The sequence below is a fragment of the Lissotriton vulgaris genome, chromosome 2_1 (assembly GCF_964263255.1).
Source record: "Lissotriton vulgaris chromosome 2_1, aLisVul1.2, whole genome shotgun sequence".
Taxonomy (NCBI): Eukaryota; Metazoa; Chordata; class Amphibia; order Caudata; family Salamandridae; genus Lissotriton; species Lissotriton vulgaris.
Genome location: NC_141687.1, coordinates 112,041,999 through 112,060,585, shown reverse-complemented (window position 1 = coordinate 112,060,585; position 18,587 = coordinate 112,041,999). Strand labels below are relative to the sequence as shown.

Below are 18,587 nucleotides of genomic sequence, written 5' to 3'. Positions count from 1 at the left end.
GTAATCATTTTTACGAACATCATGACCACCAACCGGGTAGTCTTTTTTCCTTATCTATTAACCACATGACCAAACACATGATCGCGGGAAACCCAATAGTTGAATTTAAGAACACCGGAAACTATTCAGTTTCACCGGCGAGTTTAAACTGTTAACTCCGGACGAGACGCGAGACACTCTAAACTCCAGGTTAGTACCCGCTCGAACTTTTTACTCTAACGCTACCGCGTTATGAATCGACTCGACATAGAACCCACTGCTCACGATCTTTTTTCCCCCTATTTTTTAGATTATCGCGATTACTCACACCAGGCTTGTAAGTGGACACCAATTTATTTACATTTTATCCATGTTGGTTTTCTGAGAGCACGAGTTTCATTTTTAAATGTACAACATAACAGTGAACATGAGTTAGCAAAATTTACAACAGTATAACCACTAGTGTGTTGATATATTTACCGTAGAGATTTGATCTTAATATCCGTTTACATTCTTTTTTGTAGCGTCAATCCCTGATGAAGGGCATGTCATTCAAATGCCCGAAATGCATTGGATATGTTTTTTCTGACAACGCCTGAGGTATAAATAATGATATTTGATGAAATATGAGAAAAAATTGAAAATGATGAAATAAATAAGAAGATGTCATGAAAAGGTATGAAAGTGTCTTTTTTCCACATAAGACACGAAACTGTGTGTGCCAATACGGGATGACACCAGATTTCTTCTGGCTTCACGAATAATCAATTTAAGAACCAGCCAGGGGTGGCAAAAGCTATGCTTCAGCCCCTGGTAGGCCTTGGTGGCACCTATGCCCTGGGCACCTATAGTGCATGGTACAGGGGCTGACAAGGAGTCCATTTCCAATTGTGGTATGTACCTATAGCACATGTATTACAAATTTAGAGAGAGAACAGCAGGCTGGGGGTCTGATTAGCAGGCCCACAGCCTCAGTAAGTCGAAAACCAGTGAAGCAAAAAGCAAAAATTGGGGTGACCATAGGATAGCAGACCCTACTCTCCTACATACGCCCACTCCTGTTATGGTCCAGAATCTGGAACGTGCAGGAACTTCGAAGTTATGCAGAAGCCCTGAATGACATTATGTCACTACCGGGCTCGCATAAAATCATCTGGCTCAGAGAAGTCAAGAAGTTGCTGCATAAATTAGGATTAGGAGAGGCTTGGGTTAATAAATCTGCACCCACGAAACAACAGCTCAAAAAGGTCTATTGGGCATGGGTAGACAGTGAGAGGGTTTGCAGTACAACCCATTGCAAATCTGTATTACTGTTCTTGTCGATTAAAGAGTTACCGTCAAGGGAACCTTATTTGGATATTATCCAGAGTTCATGGGACAGATCACTGTACATCAAGTTTAGGGTGGGGGTGCTCCCATTATGCGAGTTTACGTCCACTTGGAGACCGCCGGCCCAAACCGTACCTTACTGCCCTTTTTGTGACCTAAGGATAGAGTCTGTGTCTCACATGCTGTTTGAGTGCAATGTTTATGCAGCCCCGAGACGTAGGTGGTTGAAGCCCCTCTGCAGGTGTTTGGGAACTCGTTCTCATCTAGAAGCACTGCGTATTTTACGTACAGATGCTAGACCTTTCTTTTCTACCTGCATGGCTAAATTTTTGGGCTGGGCCTGGCGTCTTAGGATTGCAAGGAAACTGTTAACCCAGTGACCGAGCCTTTACATCCAATATGCTGCTATGAAATGTTTTTATGCTGATGATTGCTGTTTTAATGTTTTAAAAATGTATGAAATGCTTTTATGATATGATTTTTTATCGAATAAAGCTTACTTACAAATTACAAATTATTTCATGCTCTTCAAAGTGAAGCTAAGTATTCAGGAAATCATATCACTATGTCACAGTATATTATTTTACTACTGTATTAACTGATGTGTTCATTTATATAATTGAAACTTTGCTTTGTATATTTGGGGAGATTTAGACAAACATGCATTTTTCACAACTAAAGACAGTTTCTAGTTAATATTATTTTTCTCTTTTTGTAATGTACAGGTCAAAGAAATTCAGGAAGATCTAGAAAAACTGAGCCCACAAAAGATTAAACATACAAAGAAAGTAAGATGCTGTTATCCTTATGATATGTTTTTTCCTTAGTAACTTACTCAAAACACCTTGTCAGCATCCACATATGCTGTTTATCATCAAGGCCCTAAGGGCTCGATTCACAGACTTTCTGTGCAACTACGAGGCACTTAGGTAGCTAATAAAAGCACTTTAGGAGCAAAAATTCCACAACTTCATTCATAATATCCGGATTAGTGGGACTTTGTGGAACATACATCAGCAGCTTTAGAGGTGGGATTTTGAGCATTTCTAGATGTACTATCTGATTAACTAGGCATACACCCCCAAACTCTTAAGTTTGTACGTTTTCACATGTCTCTTACTGGAGGTAACATACAACTTTTCTCTGAAAGGTAGGAATGAATTACTTTTCCAGAGTGGGAAAGGGGAGTGAACATTAGAATATTGAATTGGGTTCTGGGAATCGATTATTGGGGACTGGAAAACATATTTTCCCTGTGGACGAAAAATGTGTTCCTACACATAGGCCATCATTTACTTGTGTACAATTTTAAATGTAGTAAAAATTCTGTAAACTTTCTATACTGAAGTATTCCAGGAAACATTCTAATGTTGCTAAATTAGAAGGTACTCCTGGTATTCATTGTGAATTCCTAAAAAGTTGTCAGCAAATTGCTTAGTGGGCAAATGCTCCTGGGCATAAACCAATGTCGTGTACTAACATTTACCATCTAATACATTTTTGTACACATTTTAGCCTTTCTGCATATCATTGGCTTTGACTGAATTTTTTTTATTATTGAAAATGGATTCGAAGTCTGGTGTTCATTAAGTACTGATCCATATAAAAACAAAAAGCAGACCTGCTGAAAATTGTATTTTACGAATTAAAAATACAGTAAGCACGAGGGCACAAAATAGAATTTTTATTGCTTTCACAATGTCGTTTTCAGGTGTAGAACTTATTTTATTCTGCCTGGATCCATTTGGCTGAAGTCATTTGGTAGTAGGCTCTCTACTACTCAATTGGTGTTTAACTATTATACGAGTTAGTTGGAAAGCTACAGGGGCACGAAAAACTATTGTTTTGGTCCATCTTGGCAGCTAAATATAATGCCGACATGCGGGAAAAGATTAAAGTGTATGTTTACTCCTGCTGTCAAACTTTTCTGCTGTTTTTACGCTCTTGGATCTCATATTTAATGTCATATACACTGAAGCTACCCTAGTGGAGGTAGATGCATGAAGGTGCAATGTAAGATCCCTGGTCCAACAGTACGCTCAGTTTATTGTTAGAGACTCTATATTGTTGGCCAAGCATACTCTGAGTGACTCCCTCAACGTATGTTTACTGGCATGAAGCGGTCCACGTGAACTAAATCTTGTATGAACCAGGAGAAAATATCTATCGGGATACAAGATGTTTGTAGTACAGGAATCCTGGCTCTGGCACGGAAGCTCTTTGCTACACTGTTTCTTATCAAAGCTTATGAGAACGATGATCTTAAGAAAATTATTGTCTGTGATTGTGCAATATGCCTTTAAATAACCTCATTAAATTCACTGTGAACAGATGCTAAAAGGTGTCTTCCCTTCACTTTGTCTAACCATTCAGTGTTTTGTTCATCAGTTCAGCTTATCACTCTTTGCTCTTATTGTCTTTTATTGTAGTCATTTAATCTAATTAAGACTTTACAAAGACAACTTTTAATGTGTATGTATATTTCTCACCAATAGGCCTTTATCTCTCTACCCCAACGGTTGTTTTGGCTGTTGGTGATGGGGTTCATTTATTTTAGATTTTATTGTTTCTTTTTCTATTTTTTACAACAAATACTTGGGCAAATCAGTCCGTTTCGGCCCTTGTTTTCTTCTAAACAAGAGAAGATAAGTGCTGAGATTCATGGCTGCCAGCCCAATCAAAAATTGTGCAGCTTGGTGCATTAATGAAACTTCAATGCTGCCGATGTGTGCATGCTTGTATTACAACAGTATTGTTTGCTGATGAGTATTGTTATATTCTACCCGGATGCCTTTTGGTACTATAATCTCACAGGCATCCATGAGTGCATGTACTCTTTAGCTTAAATAAATGTCCGTGCATGTTATATGTCATTTCATTTTTTTCTTGGCACACAAAATAAATATGGATAAAAACAGAAAAGATGATCACATGTAAATCCAGGCAGAAATGTTAAAAAAAAAATCAGGATTGCTAGATCAGAATCAGAATTGACTTTATTCGATTGCTTTATCTTGCCAGGGTGAGTTTTTTTGCCAAGATTGCACGAGACCAGCGATCAGAGTGGTCAAACAGTATTTCCTGGTATGCAAAGTTAGTGGTATGTTCTATTTTCTGACCCTCCAGGAACATATCCCTGCATTTTTTACTCCCTGCTCCACATCTCATAATGTTTGTCTTGGACAAACATTATGTTTGACCTTAAGATTCAGTTGGCCCATAAACTGAGTGAAACAATTTAAAACCCTCTGTAAGCCTATTAGGGTGTGTGTCATTAAAACTGCATCATCTGCATAGAGAAGAGCAGGTAAGGGATGTGCGGCTATTTGTGAAAAATCACAATTATCCTTGATTAAGGCAGCACAGAGACCATTAGTATAAAGATCAAAGCGAAAATGGGCCAGGACGCACCCTTGCCTGACCCCCTTTCTAATGGGAAATGGGTCCCTACGATCTCCTCCAATCCCAAAATGTACCCGCGCCTAGCACCGCTATATAGACGTCTGAGGAAGAGGGTGATTTGTATATCTACCCCTAGATGTTCGAGTATCTCCCACAGTTCCTCATGCCTTACAGAGTCGAAAGCAGCTGTAAAATCGACAAAGGCTAGGAAAAGTCTGCCTTTTTTTATTTGCATATATTTCCATATCAGGATAGATAAATTGAGGCTCTGCTCCACTGTACCTAATACCACCCTAAAACCATATTGAATGTCGGACAGAATGTTGTTTTCCTCAGCCCAATCATTCAAGCGTTCTAACAGTATGCGACTGGCCACTTTTGTCAGGCATATAGTAAAGAAATGGGCCTGTAACACTTTGGGTCCTTACTATCCCCATTTTAGGTCTCGCGCCTAGTGGTGCATTGCGCAGCAGTGCTCGAGCAGCGCAATACATTTAGTAGGTGAAAAACAGGGTATTCAAGCTGACCTAGGAATCGCACACGCTCGTGCGTGTGCGATTCCTTTTGTGCTACGCGATTGGCCTTTGCGTGCGTCTTTTAATAAAAGACTGCACGCAATTGGCAAAAGGCGGGCGCATTGCTCCGCCCATGGCCTATTGGTGTCTATTACGCGCTTGGTGCGCGTAATAGACCCCAATAGGCCATCGCTCGCAGTGGCGGGCGTGCGCTCGCCACTCGCGGGCTTTCCGTCTGTGTCTCTTATTATACCCGGTGCGGTCTGTCTTAAGGCAGCGCACTGTAAAGAGGCAAATCTAACTTTTTCATATAATTGTCGGGTGTGTTGGTCCAATTAGCTCAATTAAAATTAACCAGTATACACTGATTGGTAAAAACACAAACCCAGACTTGATAGGTGGTGTACTTTGTCACTCTGGTATTTGTGATGTAAAGACGGAAGTGCAAGCACTCAGTGTCTCCCTTTCGTACTGACCAGTACTGGTGCTCTCGTATTTAAAATATATATCCCCATCCAAGAGGTACTGGCACATTCCCTTAGTAAAAAAAAATTGCCCAGGTAGATGATTTTAAATATATTTTTGCTTCAATTAAAATAGCCATATTCTAGATGTAGAACATTCGCACGTTGAGATTATTATGTGCAAGATCTATCACATATTTTTTAAATTATTACAAATAGTTCAGGTCTGACATTAATTGCCCTTTGTAATCTTTCTGTCAGTCTATGCTTATGTACATATGGTACTTCTCAGGCCATTGACAAATGTTACTTGTGAAGGCTTCATCTGGAATATTGGGTTTATTTTTCAGTTCATAAATTTATCTCAATAAAAACAGAGTAGATGCCTTCAACGGAAGGGTCACTAAAATGGCGAATACCTCGAGGCACCAATTGGGTCTGAATACCAGTAGTTAAGATTGATGTATGGGGATAACCTGTGGTTGGATGCTTGTTTCCGGTCCAGGGAAGGCATGGGTTGGCAGTTCCGGCCTGACTGTTCCCATGAGGCACAGGGTCAGACTGATTTGCATCTGCCATGTCTGAACTGGGGTGGTGGACTGAGCTAAAGAATGATGATGGATTAAACCCAGATCAGTTGACTGGGGGTGAGTGTTTGATTTGCTCAAACGCTCCGTCCATCATCCCCTCTGGTATCGCTAAGTATATTACAAGCAGGCTTCAGGAAACTAACTTCCACTACTGATCAGTTGTTTTGCCTCCAACTCCTTTATTGAAAAACAGCTGTGTTGGAGGGTGGAAGATAATATCTAATTTTAGTGGCCCTAGAGTCTGCTTTTGATTTAGCCCCCAGGGGTAAACCTTGGTCTGTATTAAGCGACATGGGGGTCCCTACCTACCTTTGCTGCATCATTATGTGTGAAGAAGTTTGCACTGGTCAGATACTGGAAATTGGACAAGCTTTCTGAACCATTTCCTGTGACTGGGGGAGTGCGTCAGGATTGTGTATTGGCCCCTACCATATTCTGTTTGTATATCAATGGTTTGGTGTACTTTCTGAATGGGGTAAGAGATAATGATGCTCCTAGGATCTGTTCCTGTAAAATACCAGCCATTATGTTTGTCGATGACACCTTACCTCTACCAAATTCTCCGATGAGTATGCAAAGGATAATCCAGTGCCTTCCACACACGCTAACCTCTTACTGAATGTAATCCCTTTCGAGAGAGTCTCTACTTTTGTCTACCTGGGATTTACTCTTAATGAGTATATGAATTGGGCCTTTCACACTAACAAATAAAGTTGAAACTTGTGCAAAGCACTGGTCACGCCAAGGTACAAAAGGCCTCCTTTTTAGGTTGTGCGTTGGCAGTGCATGCATTGCTCTGCGGGGCATGCTCTATTGGAGTATGTACTTAAAGTCCCGCCCACTCTCCCCCATATTTTACATTTGCTTGTGTCATTGGCCTTACGTAAATGCTAGATTCTGATTTGTTAATAGGCTTGTTAACCCCTCCTTAGTACAGTCTTGTCTTCATTTCTAACTTTCCATGGTGACTGGCCCTTTTACTTCTGTTGCTACATGGTCTGTCTTATGATAATTGATCCCCACAGATCAACGTTAAATTTAAAGAGGTTGCTAGACCTGGCACCTTGGCATGAGTCTCCCTTCCACTTTTTGCTGATGTGCCTCAGATGTTTTGCTGGTGTTAGCTGCTCAGGGCACTGTGCCACTGCCAATCAGTGTCACAGTGCAACTGCTCCCTATGAAAATTGTACATGTAATTGATTTCCATGATTGGCTTATTGGGTTTACTATCAGTCCCCAGTAAAGTGCACCCGAAGTGCCAGGGCTTGTAAATACCAATGCTGCTAGTAGGCCTGCAGCGCTGGTTGCGCCACTCACAGAAGCAGCCTTTTAAAATGTGTCTAAGGTCTGCCACTGCAGAACCTGCGTGCAGTCTGGTACTGTCATGCTGGCTGGGCAAGTGTACACACTTGCCAGCCTCTAAACCTTCCCTTACTTCATGTGAGTCACCCCTATGGTAGGCCCAAGGGCAGGGTGCATTGTAAGCATAAGGTAGGACAAGCCCTGATGTGTGTGACATGTCCTAATAGTGAATTACAGCCATTTTCGTTTTTCACTATTGTAAGGCTACCTGTCACCATAGGCCAGAATGGGCTGCTGGAATGATTACACTCTATAATCCCAGTAGACTCGGGGAACATGGTAGGAAGTCCAGTTTAGTATGCCTGAACTCAGAATAATAAAATACTTCTTTTAGTAAAGTTTATTTTAATATCCTGTGTTTGCAAATGCTGCTTTTAGAAAGTTAGCATTTGCTTGCCTGACCATTTCAGCCCGCCTCTGCTCTTATGTGTATCTGCTGTCTGGTGTCAGGGCTGGGGATGACAGGTGGTGAATAGGGAGAATACACCAGGATGGGTGGGGGGAGTGCCCCTTTACTTTGAATAAGGCTGTGCTCTGCCACCTCAATGCCGGCTCTGCCCCCCTGGGGAGCGACTGATCACTCTGCCCTGCACCTTGTGAAGAGAGAGGGGAAGACTGTCAACAGAGTGCTCCTGGACTGTACTTGTCACCACAATGCTGGCTCCACCTCCTGCGTTAGCGTCTGATGTCCCTGCCCTGCTCACTGAAAGGAGAAGCCAGTCTTCAAAACAAAGTGCTCCAGAGCTGAATTGGACTATGGAAAGGCCCCCATTGCCTGAAAGAACAAAAGAAACTGGGTATAAAAAGAGGAGCTCTGCTCCTAACAAATCAGATCCTGTTTTGACCACGAAGAACCTCTGCCAGACTAGAAGGACCAGGAGAAGCTGAAGAAGGAAAGACTGTCTCTGATCCAGGAGACTGGCCTGCAGTTGGTGCCTTGCTGAGAAAGTAGAGGAAAAGAACAGAAAGGACTTTGAAGAATTGTGCCTGAAACGATCTCCAAGGGCTTGATATCGAGCTTGCCCCCTGAACTGGGCCCCAGGACCATTGGGCTCATGCTATCTTCGCTCATCGACTGCTGACTCGCTGAGATCTCCCCTCTGCCGGAGCTGTGCCCATAATTGTGCTTTGCCCCCTCCCCGAGCCGTAAACGACACGTGCCTGGCCGCCCTTGCCTACTGAGAGCCCCGCTCAACCCGAGTCGCTCTCTCTACCCTGTCCTGGGCCGCCCGCATCTCGTTCACCTCGCTCGCTCGGAGCGCGCTGGGCGCATCGCACCCCTCCCGCCGGAACTCCCTGCGAGAACTACCTCGAGCCTCGGACGGCGCGTACTTTGAAAACGTGCGCCGCTGCCTCGCTCTGTAGCCTTGACCTTCGCTGGGCTACGCCGCACACTCAAAGGCCTCTCGGTACCCTGAGTACTGAACCCTGTGCCTCGCCAGCCCCGCCTTTACCAAGTCAGCCCCGTCGACCCGAATCCACCCGCATCGACCAGCGTACGGAAGAAGTACGCCTCATTGGCCTGACGGACGCCTCGCCCCGTGAGGCGCACACATCCCTCACTTTCCCGCACCTGAACGCTGCAAACAATCACCACAACAAGGTACTGTGACATGCAAACTCGATCGCGAGTTCCCATCGGATCCAGGGTCCGCAACGTTTGTTTTCCCTGCCGGTCTACACGTAGAACCGGGTCGCATCACTAGCGCGAAGCGCGCAAGATCCACAGTTCACCGTGTTACTAAAGAACTTTTACCTTAACCAATCTAGTGGCCTCCTTGTAACAACATTATATGGTCTTGTGAATAAGCCTGCATATGAAATCTATTTTTACATAAAGCCTACGTATTTTTGATACAAAACTTACGCCTGGTGTCCATTTGGGGTGGGTCTGTGATTTTACTGTATGTGGTCATAAATGCTTAACTCAACTAACGCCCTGAGGATTAGCCTTGTCTGCTCGCGCCACACTACCTAGAGGGTGAGCAGGCGTTATTTTTAAGGAGTAGTTCTCTTACCCTGACTAGAGGAGAAGGTCCCTGTTCGTCACAGGTGTATACCTGTGCCAACCAGAGACCCCCAATTCTAACAGAGGTCTATGGGGACACCATCAGGGCCCGGTGCCTTCCCCCTTGAACTTGCAGAAAGTGCGCGATTCACCTCCTCCAGTGTAAAATTAAGGTCAGCGTACATGGGCTCTGGGTTACTACTAGGTTCCCCGTGAACACCCACAGGGTTTCTTGGTGAGGCTTCATCTCTATAATACACCCTTGAGTAGTGCTCAGTCCATTCATTTTCAGCAATGGCAATCTCTACCAATGGGCCCTCCCCCGCACCTAGGAAGAGTGCTTTTACCACCCTCCAGAACGCCGAGCTTTCACCCCTCAGGGATGCCTCGTGGAGCAATTCCCAGGTTTAATTTCTAACTGTAGCTTTGTGCTCTCTAAGGGCGGTTCTATATTCCCTTCTAGCCATCCTTACATTATCAACATTTTTAGGAATCTTGTGTAGTTCCCTTTTTAATTTAGAGTGGGCCTTGGAGCACTTTTCATCAAACCAACCCCGGCAATTATTTTTCTTCTTCAGTGAGACAGATAGTGATTCTCTAACGGCCTCAGAAATTGACACAAAGGAGATAAGAATACCAGCTGGGGAGGCGGACTCATCCAGGCAGATGTTAATGGTTGATCTACACTTGCCTATCACTTTACTGGTGATGGCTACAAGGTCCACTTTATACCATCGCAGACTGTAACCATTAGTCTTATGGAGCGAGATTTCCGAGAGGATCTGGTCTGATTGATCATGCCTGCTCAATTTGTTCGTTGGTGATAGGATTGCGAGGCACAGCGGGAAGTGGTCACTCAAGGAATTGTCATCAACATAAAACATATTCACTCTATGGACATGGCTATTTGATATTAGGTTGTAATCTATAGTAGAATGAAATCCCCTTCCATTGAAGGTGGTGGGCATAGCTATAGGTTTGTTAATTAAATCATTTGCAAATCCCACATTCTTACTTAAAATAAAATTATTATACAGATCACCCAGCGGGAGTGACAAAAATGTGTGTGGCACATACCATCCTCTAATGCAACACCGCAAGTTTTGTCTCCTGCACTTGAACACAGCACACAGTTAAAAATCCCCAACCAAAATCATCATCGTGTCTCTATAATTTTTTCCATGTATGGATTTCAAATTATTATATTATTGCGTTAAAACCTCTTTTACCGGCGGGCGGTATGTTGTTCTAGAGGTTCACAAGCAGTATACAATGGGTGTTATCAATCTGGAGTAAAATTACTTGATAGTAGTGTTCCTCCGCCTGAAATACTATCTTTTTCAGGACCAGCCTGTTTGAGATATATGTTCCTAAACCCCCTTTTGCTCTGCCCATGAGCCCTGCAACGGCTAGGTTTTGCAATGTCTTACAACCATTAATATGGATTGGCTCCTTAGCCCAGGTTTCTTGCAGGCATATAGTAGAATAGGTACTAATAAATTCCCCAAACAGTTGGTTTGAATATTTAGATAACAGTCAAACAACAAAAGAAGAGAGGTCTGGTCAGTCACAAGGCTGCCAGGAATGTGGAGCAAAGAGATAAGAGGGGTTTTTTTGTACACAGTCACTCTGATTGAGTAGGAAAGCCCTCACACACCGACCTGGTCAGTGTCATGCTTCATCATCGGGCCCCACCGAAGAGACCGAGTGTCTCTTCGGTGTGCTGCGACGCCAGAAAGACTGCGGAGCTGGTCGTGTGGGGAGGACGTGTTGTTAAAAATAGAAAATTAAAAGTGCCTAACAGGGTATCAAAAAAACTTTTAATGAGTGATCCCTAAGACACGTGTGGGTGGTATATGTGTCTGAATTTAAGTGCCAAGGTTGTTAGGATTTGGTTAAATTCAGCTAAATACCACGAGTTTAAAATTAATCAGTCAACATGTTTCTGCCGTGCTTGTGGTATGTATTCACCAAGGCATTCTTCAGGACTATACCCCGGCGGTATGGACACTCTAATAGTCCACCCTGACCTGGGGACGTGAAAGTGAAAAAAGGGAAAAGTGAAAAAGTGCTTAAAAATTAGAAGAGCAAATGCTCATTCCAAAAAAGCCCCAAATTCAGGGGTGTATCAGCACCTGTAAGAGAAAATATACAGACAAACAGATATAGACATACATACGATTAGTATATGCCAGAGTAGACTTATCATAGTGCTCCTAAGATGGTGGCAAACTTTTGTGTGCACACAATAATTGATATCTTATGCACCATCCAAGTAGCCCTTGGGGATGTTTTAGTCGTACAAGCTAGGAGGTGGAGTGCTAAAGGTGGTTTAAAAACTACTGTTGTAGTGGGGGAAGTAAAAACACGATGTGAATTCTCCATGAGGAGGGATCAATTTGACCAAATGGTCGGTGACCCCCCTAAGATGGTAAGTATGGAGAATATCTCACTTTAAAACCGGGCACTACTAGCACCATGGGTCTCGGGAGGAGGATTGGAGCGCGCCTGGCACATCCTAGGGAAGGAAAGAGTTAAATGTCAGTGCAACCCAAGCATATAGGTACTTAGCTTATGATGATCGTAAAAGTCGTTCCGCTGGGGATGCAGACTCACGCCCTCAGCGCTCACAACCCGCTTCTCAACCTGCTAGAATCCTCAAAACCGGACCCCGACGATGGAGAGCGGGGCCGGTAAAAGGGTTTAAAAGCGCTTTGTTTTCGGTTTGCGCGCTCGATTCCGGGTTGGGCGTACATGGATCAACACCCTAGACCACAACTTAAGATTTACCAACACCACAAGCAGAAGAGAAATTGTGTTCTTAGATGTGGTCATCTCCATCAGTGGAACGACACTCGCCACAAAAACCCATAACAAACCGACTGCAAAGAATAACCTCCTGGAATTTAACAGCTTCCATCCACGTCCGCTGAAGGAAAACCTCCCTTACGGACAATACCTCAGGCTACGAAGGAACTGCAGTACGATCACAGATTTCAAAGACCAATCAGTCAACCTGACGGAAAAATTAAAAAATAGAGGCTACCCTACTTCTACTCTGAATAAAGGATTCAAAAGAGCTAAAAATCAGCCAAGGGAGGCACTCCTTGAAGAAAGAACTAATAATCCATAACAGATTCCACTCACCTGTGTCACCACATACAGCAGTCTCTCAAACATCATGAAAAAGAGCATAAACAAACATTGGAATATTGTAAAAACCTTTAAAAAGGACTGGGAAAAACCCCTTTTTTCTTTTAAAAAAGGACGCAGTTTAAGAGATGCCCTGGTCCACACACGCCCAAAAGAGAAACCACAAAACACGACACCGTCAGTGACAACATCATGGGGTCTCCCTAAAATTACCGGGCACTACCCCTGCTCGGACTGCAGCGTGTGTCACTTAACACAAGCTACCAAAACACTGGCACTAGAAGAAGGGAAAGTGTGGAGCCAACGTGAACATACCAATTGCAACTTGATCAATGTGATCTACTTGATCACCTGTCCTTGCCAGCTCCGGTACGTAGGTATGACCACGAGAAAAGTGAAACAACGGATCTGCGAGCACCGGAGCAACATAAGGTGCAAAAAGATAACAACGAAATTGAGTCGCCACTTCCTAGACAAAAATCACACCAACAATGATATGAGGTGGACTGTTATTGAAGCTATCGATGGTACAAGGAATGTACAAAACAGACTGTTCGAAAAAGAACAGCGCTGGGTATACCGTCTGGGGACAAATACCAATGGCCTCAACGACGATATCCCCTGGAACACAGTTCTATCGTGAACCCCTTGGCCCCTAGCTTCATATGTCTGAAACTGTATCTGATAATGAGACATCAAGGTGATCTGATCAAGACATACCACCGAATACTGAATAATTGGTGCATTTCCATAACCTGTGCATTTCCATCATCAATGCCTCAAAATTGAACTATGTCTGCCAACAAAACATAAATGTCTGTAATTTCCCCAACAGTGTGTGCATTTCTCCTCTAATACCATTTAATTATCTCCTTAATCACAGCAGTGTTAACATCTCCAAAGTTTTGGAATTCTCCCATCCAAAACATATGATTTCACAAACTACTACTGGAAAGAAACGAGCGCCTTCGGTTGCCGCAGCAACCGTTAGCGTGCCTAAATCCCTTTCATGTACAGCTCAGGGATAGGCTCACGACTCCAAGCCTCATTTTGATCCTAAGCGCACCCCGCCCAGATGGGCGTGTGCGCTCCAAGCCTCGTTTCGAGCGGGACACGCCCAAACCGGAATCGAGCGCGCAAACCGAAAACAAAGCGCTTTTAAACCCTTTTACCGGCCCCGCTCTCCATCGTCGGGGTCCGGTTTTGAGGATTCTAGCAGGTTGAGAAGCGGGTTGTGAGCGCTGAGGGCGTGAGTCTGCATCCCCAGCGGAACGACTTTTACGATCATCATAAGCTAAGTACCTATATGCTTGGGTTGCACTGACATTTAACTCTTTCCTTCCCTAGGATGTGCCAGGCGCGCTCCAATCCTCCTCCCGAGACCCATGGTGCTAGTAGCGCCCGGTTTTAAAGTGAGATATTCTCCATACTTACCATCTTAGGGGGGTCACCGACCATTTGGTCAAATTGATCCCTCCTCATGGAGAATTCACATCGTGTTTTTACTTCCCCCACTACAACAGTAGTTTTTAAACCACCTTTAGCACTCCACCTCCTAGCTTGTACGACTACAACGTCCCCAAGGGCTACTTGGATGGTGCATAAGATATCAATTATTGTGTGCACACAAAAGTTTGCCACCATCTTAGGAGCACTATGATAAGTCTACTCTGGCATATACTAATCGTATGTATGTCTATATCTGTTTGTCTGTATATTTTCTCTTACAGGTGCTGATACACCCCTGAATTTGGGGCTTTTTTGGAATGAGCATTTGCTCTTCTAATTTTTAAGCACTTTTTCACTTTTCCCTTTTTTCACTTTCACGTCCCCAGGTCAGGGTGGACTATTAGAGTGTCCATACCGCCGGGGTATAGTCCTGAAGAATGCCTTGGTGAATACATACCACAAGCACGGCAGAAACATGTTGACTGATTAATTTTAAACTCGTGGTATTTAGCTGAATTTAACCAAATCCTAACAACCTTGGCACTTAAATTCAGACACATATACCACCCACACGTGTCTTAGGGATCACTCATTAAAAGTTTTTTTGATACCCTGTTAGGCACTTTTAATTTTCTATTTTTCACAACACGTCCTCCCCACACGACCAGCTCCGCAGTCTTTCTGGCGTCGCAGCACACCGAAGAGACACTCGGTCTCTTCGGTGGGGCCCGATGATGAAGCATGACACTGACCAGGTCGGTGTGTGAGGGCTTTCCTACTCAATCAGAGTGACTGTGTACAAAAAAAACCCTCTTATCTCTTTGCTCCACATTCCTGGCAGCCTTGTGACTGACCAGACCTCTCTTCTTTTGTTGTTTGATACTTAACCGGGGATTAAGAGAGTGTCCTTGATTCTCCCTACCTCTCTCTTTGTTGACATATATTTAGATAACAGGTCAGCAATGTTCCATAATACTATTTCCCAGCATGTTTTCTCTGCCGTGATCTGATGAACAGGGATGTTTAATTGGCGTACAACTTCACTATCCCCATTATCTCCATTTAATGGGTGCGGATTGGGTTTGTTAATCGTTCTAGATTCACTACTGGTTTTATTAGCTAGATTCTTAGGGACTATATCCTGTGCCTCCGAAATAGGAGAGGAATCTACCTCAATTGTGTGATTTAAGCCATTGTACATATTAACATGGCAGTAATTTTTTCCCCTAGTGAGACTTTGAGAGTAATCAAGTCAATGGTGTTCATCTAACGTACCCAAAACACCATAGCAATTAAAAACTGGAATGGAGTAGCTACACCAATCTTTACGCCACAGGGCTATTCCTCTGGAATCTTCCCGGAAAGCTGTATGGTTGGTAAAAGTACTCCAAGGGCAGTATACTAATATTATGTGTGGAAATAAGCTGTGTCCCTGCTATGTTAAGAATAGACTGTACTAAACTGGGGGAATCTAAATGTTAGCACCACACAGTCTCCTTCCATCTACGGTGATTTACCAACCCAGGACATGAGCCGCACCATTTTAAATTTTGTCAAAAGAATATCAGTCATCCCAGTCCTTTTAGATAGTAGATGTAATGATCTGTTCCTAAGGGTAGACAAGTGTTCCACACCATTTTGAGGAAGGGGTGGCACATTGGCTAATACAATCGTGTATGGGGTGGCTTCTGGGGAAAGGTCCAAAGAGACATTTAGTTCTGATAGATACATCTGCCAGTGGATTCCTCACCTTGTGAATATCCCCTGCGCATCAGCCAATCGGAAACTTTTGTATCTCTCCACGCCGGCGAGGTCATGGACGACGTCACAGAGGGTACGACTCCGCTCGCGACCCCGCTGACGTTCCCTTTTTTCTGCGCCGTCGACGCCAACGGTTTCTTGGGACTCTCCGTAGTAAATATTGTTATTATAGTTGTTCTGATCTGTTCTTCTCGTTTCCTTTCGAAAGATGTCTGGGAAAAAATCTGGTTTCAAGCCCTGCAGGGAGTGCGGTAAGCATATGTCCATCACTGACCCGCACGAGGATTGCGTATGGTGCTTGTCTTCCGATCACGACGTCGATGCATGTGCCTGTTGCAGGAAGATGACCTCTAAGGCATTGAAGGAAAGGGAGGCAAAGTTGTTTATAGCCAAGATGAAGAAGAATAAGAAGGCGAGTAAAAGAAGATCGAGGTCGAGGTCTCGTTCCGAATCCAGATCGGGTTCGAGGTCGGCGTCGGGACATTCGAAGTTGAAGAAGCATAAGAGAAAGAAGCACTCTTCGATGCGTCACTCTGAAAAGGAACCGTCGCCGAAGTCATCTTCTCCTCGACGTCACGGAGGTTAGGTCGATCCTTCTCATTCAAATCCGGACTCGCCAGAGAAGGAAGTGGCTCCTGAAGTCGAAGTCTCTCGATCACCGACGCCGGCTCCTTCGGATTCGGTCCATTCTTCGGATCCGGGTGAAGGCGAGCCAGAGCAAGAAGATCAGGAGCAGCCTGAAGAGGTTCCTTTGTCGGCGCCGACGGGCCCGACTCCAGGTATACCGGCTTCAGAGGCGGCGCCGGGAACTTATCCTCCTTTCCCTGCTCCAGGTCAAGACCCATCACACTATCTTAATGCTATGTATGGTGTCTTTGCAAGGGCCATGTACCCCTCTGGCGCGCCTGCGGGCTCCACGGGTCCTTTTGCCTACAATTTGGGTGTTCCTCAGGCATATGCCCAGGCTCCATTTATGCCCTTTCTTCCAGCGACACCGTCCTGGAATTTTCCGGCACTGAGGGCTCCGGCGCCGTACCGAGAATCTCCGGCGCCGTACCGAGAATCTTCGGCGCCATCTGTTCGTCCTCGTTCGGCGCAAGCGGCGCCGTCAAATCCGCGTTCGACGCCGGTCCCGAATCCGATGGAGTCGGTTGTGGATCCATCGACTCCAGTCCCGAGGATCCGCTCCAGGAGGGAGGCCCAAAGAGCTGTAGAAGAGGCACGCTATCGGCAGGAAATGGAGGAAGGTGAACTTCCTGATTCTGAGGACTATTTTGCAGAATTAAAAGATGCAAGTGGTCTTGATGTTTCCCCTGAGTGGGATTTTTCTATGGAATCAGATGCTCCTTCAAAGGAGGTAGCCCCGTATCATACAGTTGTGAGAAAGGCTGCTGAATTATTGGACATTAATCTTCCTTCCACCGAGTTTAAGTCCAATTTATTTACTGAAGTGTTGCATTCTCCGTCCTCTGTGACTGACCCCTTGTTACCATTTAATGAGGCAATTCTGGAGCCAATGTTGGAGGTCTGGAAGAAGCCTTTGTCTGCACCTGCAGTCTCCAGGACTGCGGCACGGAGATATAGGGTGGCACCTGAGGATCCAGAATTTTTGTCGGCTCACCCTTCGCCTGAGAGCCTTGTAGTTCAGGCGGCTTGCTCAAAGAAGTCTTCAGGGGCTTTCCCTCAGGTTCCAGCAGACAGGGAGTCAAAACGGATTGACCAGTTTGCTAAAAAGGTGTTTTCATACGCGAGCATGGCACTGAAATCTACTAATGCAACTTGCTTGATGGGAAGGTATATCCATTCCTTGATGTATTCCTCTAAACAGTTGCTCCCAAAACTGTCTGATGAAGACAGGAAGAACTTTCAGGAGGTTTTGGATGATACCCAAGCTGCTGCGCCCCAGGTCATTCAAAGTGGCCTGGATACGGCTGACTCGGTGGCTAGAATTAAGGGCCATGCAGTGGCTACGAGAAGGGGAGCTTGGTTGAAGTCTTCAGACTTTTCTCAGGATGTGCAGGCTACTTTGTTGGACTTACCATTTGATGGTACAGGTCTGTTTGGTAAGAAGGCTGAAGCTGCACTTGAAAGATTTAAGGATAGTAAGGCCATGGCGAGATCACTTGGCTTACAAACCCAATCCAGAGGTTCCTTTCGTAGATACAGAGGATTTGGGAAGTAATCCTTTCGCTCGCAAGGGCAGCCTCGTCAGCAACAGCAGCAGCAGCAACAAAATACGCTGTATAAATCTTATAGAGGAAGAAACAGAGGTCGTCCACGAGGTCGTCAACCCTCCTCCTCCTCTTCCTCTACCTCTCCCCCTATCACCGCAGCAAAGCAGCCCTAGAATCCCCATTCCCAGTCATGTTGGTCCTGTGGGGGGTCGGCTTACCCATTTTCTGTGGGATTGGGATCGGTCACTACAGACCAATGGGTTCTCAATCTTGTGGCAAATGGGTATGCTCTTCCCTTCAGGGAATTCCCTCCAAATTACCCTCCTTGTCAAGGGGCTTGCTCAGAGGAACATCTCCGTCTCCTACAGGAGGAAGTTCTGACCTTGTTAAAGAAAGGCGCG

General features: G+C 44.6%; 1 protein-coding gene across 1 annotated transcript in view; it reads left to right on the top strand.

Annotated features, from left to right (window-relative positions):
• KIAA0753 (KIAA0753 ortholog) overlaps nt 1-18,587 on the top strand; it is a 294,415-nt gene that overhangs the window by 86,764 nt on the left and 189,064 nt on the right. Inside the window, exon 5 of the mRNA XM_086954540.1 lies at nt 2,034-2,096. Within this exon, the coding sequence (XP_086810666.1) occupies nt 2,034-2,096 (63 nt within the window). The remainder of the gene's footprint in view (nt 1-2,033; nt 2,097-18,587) is intronic.